This window comes from Rhinoraja longicauda, chromosome 19 (assembly GCF_053455715.1).
Source record: "Rhinoraja longicauda isolate Sanriku21f chromosome 19, sRhiLon1.1, whole genome shotgun sequence".
NCBI classification, from domain to species: domain Eukaryota; kingdom Metazoa; phylum Chordata; class Chondrichthyes; order Rajiformes; family Arhynchobatidae; genus Rhinoraja; species Rhinoraja longicauda.
In genome coordinates, this window is record NC_135971.1 from 3,108,070 (window position 1) to 3,115,777 (window position 7,708).

The 7,708-nt window shown below is 49.6% G+C and overlaps 1 protein-coding gene across 1 annotated transcript in view; it reads right to left on the reverse strand.

Annotated features, from left to right (window-relative positions):
- The window catches only part of LOC144603008 (zinc-binding protein A33-like), an 852,507-nt gene that overhangs the window by 373,828 nt on the left and 470,971 nt on the right, over positions 1 to 7,708 (reverse strand). The window contains 1 exon segment of the mRNA XM_078416133.1: positions 1,272 to 1,289. Within this exon segment, the coding sequence (XP_078272259.1) occupies positions 1,272 to 1,289 (18 nt within the window).

The window sequence follows — 7,708 nt, forward strand, 5'->3', positions numbered from 1 at the left end:
GGTTGGGGAGGGGGGGAGGGTATGCATAATGGCTGGGCTCTGCCCACAACTTTCTGCAATGTCTTGCCGTCTCGTGGAGAGCAGGTGCCATTGCCAAGCTTGCCAATGATCGCACTGCAATGTCCCAAAAAGCTGTTGAAAAAGAACAGGAAATTAGGCTCATATCTGCAGTGTCAGACTTTGATCGTTAATGAGGGGCAGGGCGGCCATTTAAGAGCAGAAAAATTATCATTGGGATCACTGGAGTATTTGATCAATTAGATGCTCTTGAGAGAGTCGTGGACTTTGCAACCAATCAACTCAAACAAAGTCCTTCCCCACGTCAATAATTGTTGGATAATATCGGTGCTTTTTGGACTGCAGTGAACAGCTCAATAGACAATAGACAATAGGTGCAGGAGTAGGCCATTCAGCCCTTCGAGCCTGTACGCACCGCCATTCAATGCGATCATGGCTGATCACTCTCAATCAGTACCCCGTTCCTGCCTTCTCCCCATACCCCCTCACTCCGCTATCCTTAAGAGCTCTATCCAGCTCTCTCTTGAAAGCATCCAACGAACTGGCCTCCACTGCCTTCTGAGGCAGAGAATTCCACACCTTCACCACTCTCTGACTGAAAAAGTTCTTCCTCATCTCCGTTCTAAATGGCCGACCCCTTATTCTTAAACTGTGGCCCCTTGTTCTGGACTCCCCCAACATTGGGAACATGTTTCCTGCCTCTAACGTGTCCAATCCCCTAATTATCTTATATGTTTCAATAAGATCCCCTCTCATCCTTCTAAATTCCAGTGTATACAAGCCCAGTCACTCCAGTCTTTCAACATATGACAGTCCCGCCATTCCGGGAATTAACCTAGTGAACCTACGCTGCACGCCCTCAATAGCAAGAATATCCTTCCTCAAATTTGGAGACCAAAACTGCACACAGTACTCCAGGTGCGGTCTCACTAGGGCCCTGTACAACTGCAGAAGGACCTCTTTGCTCCTATACTCAACTCCTCTTGTTATGAAGGTCAACATTCCATTGGCTTTCTTCACTGCCTGCTGTACCTGCATGCTTCCTTTCATTGGCTGCTCTTCTGAAGTGAGTGGTGTAGATGGTACTGATGGAGGATAGAGGAAGGGGTTGGGGAGGGGGGGAGGGTATGCATAATGGCTGGGCTCTGTCCACAACTTTCTGCAATGTCTTGCCGTCTCGTGGAGAGCAGGTGCCATGACCAAGCTTGCCAATGATCGCACTGCAATGTCCCAAAAAGCTGTTGGAAAAGAACAGGAAATTAGGCTCATATCTGCAGTGTCAGACTTTGATCGTTAATGAGGGGCAGGGCGGCCATTTAAGAGCCGAAAAATTATCATTGAGATCACTGGAGCATTTGATCAATTAGATGCTCTTGAGAGAGTCGTGGACTTTGCAACCAATCAACTCAAACCAAGTCCTTCCCCATGTCAATAATTGTTGGATAATATCGGTGCTCTTTGGACTGCAGTGAAAAGCTCAATTAAAAGAAACGTCTTGCAGGCAGGTTGAAACGTTTCTGTGAGTTGGAGACAAGACCATTCGGAAGCAAAGTCCTACAACATCAAGCACACTGATAAGAGAGAGCCTGTTGCAGGGGCTAAGAATATTGAGTGCGCCTACTCACGAACTTGGGAGAGGAGGAATTCTTCATGCATCAGCCATGATCATAGAAACATAGAAAATAGGTGCAGGAGTAGGCCATTCGGCCCTTCGAGCCTGTACGCACCGCCATTCAATATGATCATGGCTGATCATCCAACTCAGTATCCCGTACCTGCCTTCTCTCCATACCCCCTGATCCCTTTAGCCACAAGGGCCACATCTAACTCCCTCTTAAATATAGCCAATGAACTGGCCTCAACTACCTTCTGTGGCAGAGAATTCCACAGATTCACCACTCTCTGTGTGAAAAAAAACGGTCCTAAAAGACTTCCCCCTTATCCTTAAACTGTGTGACCCCCTTGTTCTGGACTCCCCCAACATCGGGAACAATCTTCCCGCATCTAGCCTGTCCAACCCCTTAAGAATTTTGTAAGTTTCTATAAGATCCCCCCTCAATCTTCTAAATTCCAGCGAGTACAAGCCCAGTCTATCCAGTCTTTCTTCATATGAAAGTCCCGCCATCCCAGGGATCAATCTGGTGAACCTTCTCTGTACTCCCTCTATGGCAAGAATGTCTTTCCTCAGATTAGGAGACCAAAACTGTACGCAATACTCCAGGTGTGGTCTCACCAATGCCCTGTACAACTGCAGCAGAACCTCCCTGCTCCTTTACTCAGAGAGTGTGGAACAGGTGCCATTCCAAGCCATGTCCTGCCATCCCAGGCATCTTCATATTGAATGGCGGTGCGTAAAGGCTTGAAGGGCCGAATGGCCTACTCCTGCACTTACTTTCTATGTCTCTATGTGAGCAGACGTAATAGAAACATAGAAAATAGGTGCAGGAGGAGGTCACATTAGGCCCTTCGAGCCAATAGACAATAGACAATAGACAATAGACAATAGGTGCAGGAGTAGGCCATTCAGCCCTTCGAGCCTGTACGCACCGCCATTCAATGCGATCATGGCTGATCACTCTCAATCAGTACCCCGTTCCTGCCTTCTCCCCATACCCCCTCACTCCGCTATCCTTAAGAGCTCTATCCAGCTCTCTCTTGAAAGCATCCAACGAACTGGCCTCCACTGCCCTCTGAGGCAGAGAATTCCACACCTTCACCACTCTCTGACTGAAAAAGTTCTTCCTCATCTCCGTTCTAAATGGCCGACCCCTTATTCTTAAACTGTGTGGCCCCTGGTTCTGGACTCCCCCAACATTGGGAACATGTTTCCTGCCTCTAATGTGTCCAACCCCCTAATTATCTTGTACGCACCGCCATTCAATATGATCATGGCTGATCATCCAGCAATATGATCATGGCTGATCATCCAGCTCAGTATCGCGTACCTGCCTTCTCTCCAAACCCCCCGATCCCTTTAGCCACAAGGACGTAATGTCTATTTTCGTTGTTGTTTTTACAGTCTAAACTTAAAGCCATGAGATCCACAAAGAGGAGGCCACTGTTACTGAGGAGGCGGTCGCTGAGGTCGCTCCCGGTCAGGATACCAGCGCCGATGTGGAATCTGCCCCTCAGGAGCCCGCTCCAGGTGAAGCCTCTACTCCGGGTCAGAGGGCTGCCGGTGAGGTTCCTGGCCGGCAAGGCTCTCATGCCTGCCAAGTGGCTGCAGGAGAAACACCTGAGGCCGAAGGGAGAGGGCAGGCAGCCACTCTCCAAAAGGGAGAAGAGGCCGCCAGCTAAAGTCACGCGTAAGGTGGCGCCTGCTTCTGCTGCTGCTGCTGCTGGCTGTTTGCCTCCAAGCGGTTCACCTGCGGGGAGGAGAGCAAAGGTGAAGAACGTCAGGCAAGGGCCATCAGTGCCCGCACGGAAATCGCCCGCCATTATAGATCTACTATCTGCATCTTAAAATAGCGTATCGCAAGAAAGCAAAATTGCACCAATAATTCTAATTGATATTGCATTACATAGAGAAATAAACCATTACACAGTGCAAAAGCTATGTGGTCTTCTGATCTAACAATGCACGCTTATTCACAAAATGAACCATTGATATTGATATCTAATTGATATTGATATCTAATTGACATTGATCTCTAATTGATATTGATATCTAATTGATATTGCATTAGATAGAGAAATAATCTATTACACAGTGCAAAAGCTATGTGGTCTTCTGATCTAACAATGCCCGCTTATTCACAAAATGAACCATTGATATTGATATTGATATCTAATTGATATTGATATCTAATTGATATTGCATTACATAGAGAAATAATCTATTACACAGTGCAAAAGCTATGTGTTCTTCTGATCTAACAATGCACGCTTATTCACAAAATGAACCATTGATATTGACATCTAATTGATATTGATATCTAATTGATATTGATATCTAATTGATATTGCATTACATAGAGAAATAAACCATTACACAGTGCAAAAGCTATGTGGTCTTCTGATCTAACAATGCACGCTTATTCACAAAATGAACCATTGATATTGATATCTAATTGATATTGATCTCTAATTGATATTGATATCTAATCGATATTGCATTACATGGAGAAAGACATTCCTAATCTGAGGAAAGACGTTCTTGCCATAGAGGGAGTACAGAGAAGGTTCACCAGATTGATCCCTGGGATGGCAGGACTTTCATATGAAGAAAGATTGGATAGACTCGGCTTGTACTCGCTGGAATTTAGAAGACTGAGGGGGGATCTTATTGAAACATATAAAATTCTTAAGGGGTTGGACAGGCTAGATGCGGGAAGATTGTTCCAGATGTTGGGGAAGTCCAGAACCAGGGGTCACAGTTTAAGGATAAGGGGGAAGTCTTTTAGGACCGAGATGAGAAAGCATTTCTTCACACAGAGAGTGGTGAGTCTGTGGAATTCTCTGCCACAGAAGGTAGTTGAGGCCGGTTCATTGGCTATATTTAAGAGGGAGTTAGATGTGGCCCTTGTGGCTAAAGGGATCAGGGGGTATGGAGAGAAGGCAGGTACGGGATACTGAGATGGATGATCAGCCATGATCATGTTGAATGGCGGTGCGTACAGGCTCGAAGGGCCGAATGGCCTACTCCTGCACCTATTTTCTATGTTTCTATGTTTCTATGTTTCTATGAATAAATAGATAAATAATTAGACGAACAGAGAAAGGAGACAGTAGGTGAGGTGACCTTCAGTGGTTGAAGGCAGTGCTGAACAGGTGAGACTTCAGCGATGTTTTGAATGTGGTGAGTGTGGGGGAGTCTCTGACGGTTTGGGGTAGTGAGTTCCATAGGGTGGGAGCAGCGATGGAGAAAGCCCTGTCCCCCCAGGATCTGAGTTTGGTCCGGATGTGGGGGGATAGGAGATTGGCAGCAGCAGAGCGGAGGGTGCAGGTGGGAGTGTGCCTGTGGAGGAGGTCGGTCAGGTAGGATGGGGCCAGGTTATGGAGGGCTTTGTAGGTCATGAGGAGGATTTTGTACTGGATTCTCTGGGGGATGGGGAGCCAGTGGGGCTTGTAAAGGACGGGGGTGATATGGTCACGGATCGGGGTGTGGGTGAGTAGACGGGCAGCGGAGTTTTGAATGTATTGAAGTTTACTGATGATTTTTGAGGGTGCGCCATAGAGGAGGCTGTTGCAGTAGTCCAGACGGGAGGTGATGAAGGCGTGGATGAGGGTTTCTGCAGCTGTGGAGGAGAGGGATGGACGGAGACGGGCAATGTTTTTGAGGTGGAAGAAGGCATGCTTTGTGATGTGTTTGATGTGTTTGTCGAAGGAGAGGGTTTGATCAAAGATGATTCCAAGATTCCGGATGTGAGGTGAGGTGGATACTGGGAGACCATCAATATTGAGGATTAGATATTGATATCTAATTGATATTGATATCTAATAGATATTGCATTACATAGAGAAATAAACCATTACACAGTGCAAAAGCTATGTGGTCTTCTGATCTAACAATGCACGCTTATTCACAAAATGAACCATTGATATTGATATCTAATTGACATTGATCCCTAATTGATATCTAATCGATATTGCATTAGATAGAGAAATAATCTATTACACACAGTGCAAAAGCTATGTGTTCTTCTGATCTAACAATGCACGCTTATTCACAAAATGAACCATTGATATTGATATTGATATTGATATCTAATTGATATTGATATCTAATTGATATTGCATTAGATAGAGAAATAATCTATTACACAGTGCAAAAGCTATGTGGTCTTCTGATCTAACAATGCACGCTTATTCACAAAATGAACCATTGATATTGATATCTAATTGATATTGATCTCTAATTGATATTGATATCTAATTGAAATTGCATTACATGGAGAAAGACATTCCTAATCTGAGGAAAGACGTTCTTGCCATAGAGGGAGTACAGAGAAGGTTCACCAGATTGATCCCTGGGATGGCAGGACTTTCATATGAAGAAAGACTGGATAGACTCGGCTTGTACTCGCTGGGATTTAGAAGACTGAGGGGGGATCTTATTGAAACATATAAAATTCTTAAGGGGTTGGAGAGGCTAGATGCGGGAAGATTGTTCCCGATGTTGGGGAAGTCCAGAACCAGGGGTCACAGCTTAAGGATAAGGGAGAAGTTTTTTAGGACCGAGATGCGAAAACATTTCTTCACACAGAGAGTGGTGAATCTGTGGAATTCTCTGCCACAGAAGGTAGTTGAGGCCAGTTCGTTGGCTATATTTAAGAGGGAGTTAGATGTGGCCCTTGTGGCTAAAGGGATCAGGGGGTATGGAGAGAAGGCAGGTACAGGATACTGACCTGGATGATCAGCCATGATCATATTGAATGGCGGTGCGTACAGGCTCGAAGGGCCGAATGGCCTACTCCTGCACCTATTTTCTATGTTTCTATGTTTCCATTATACACAGTGCAAAAGCTATGTGGTCTTCTGATCTAACAATGCACGCTAGTGAGGGAGCACCCAAGGGTGGGGGGGTAGTGAGGGAGCACCCCTAGGGTGGGGGGGGGAGGGTAGTGAGGGAGCACCCTAGGGTGGGGGGGAGGGGGTTAGTGAGTGAGCACCCCAGGGTGGGGGGGGGGAGGGTAGTGAGGGAGCACCCCAGGGTGGGGGGGAGGGTAGTGAGGGAGCACCCCAGGGTGGGGGGGGGGAGGGTAGTGAGGGAGCACCCCAGGGTGGGGGGGGATGGTAGTGAGGGAGCACCCCAGGGTGGGGGGGGGAGGGTAGTGAGGGAGCACCCCAGGGTGGGGGGGGATGGTAGTGAGGGAGCACCCCAGGGTGGGGGAGGGGGGAGGGTAGTGAGGGAGCACCCCAGGGTGGGGGGGGATGGTAGTGAGGGAGCACCCCAGGGTGGGGGGGGGGTGGTAGTGATGGAGCACCCTAGGGTGGGGGGGGAGGGTAGTGAGGGAGCACCCCAGGGTGGGGGGGGGAGGGTAGTGAGGGAGCACCCCAGGGTGGGGGGGGATGGTAGTGAGGGAGCACCCCAGGGTGGGGGGGAGGGGGGTTAGTGAGGGAGCACCCAGGGTGGGGGGGAGGGGGTTAGTGAGGGAGCACCCCAGGGTGGGGGGGGGATGGTAGTGAGGGAGCACCCCAGGGTGGGGGGGAGGGGGGGAGGGTAGTGAGGGAGCACCCCAGGGTGGGGGGGGAGGGTAGTGAGGGGGCACCCCAGGTTGGGGGGGGGGAGGGGGGGAAGGGGTTAGTGAGGGAGCACCCCAGGGTGGGGGGGGGGATGGTAGTGAGGGAGCACCCCAGGGTGGGGGGGGGATGGTAGTGAGGGAGCACCCCAGGGTGGGGGGGGAGGGGTAGTGAGGAGCACCCCCAGGGTGGGGGTGGGGAGGGTAGTCAGGGAGAATCCCAGGGTGGGGGGGGAGGGGTAGTGAGGGAGCACCCCAGGGTGGGGGGGGGGAGGGTAGTGAGGGAGCACCCTAGGGTGGGGGGGGATGGTAGTGAGGGAGCACCCTAGGGTGGGGGGGAGGGTAGTGAGGGAGCACCCCAGGGTGGGGGGGAGGGTAGTGAGGGAGCACCCTAGGGTGGGGTGGGATAGTAGTGAGGGAGCACCCCAGGGTGGGGGGGGGGATGGTAGTGAGGGAGCACCCTAGGGTGGGGGGGGGATGGTAGTGTGGGAGCACCCCAGGGTGGGGGG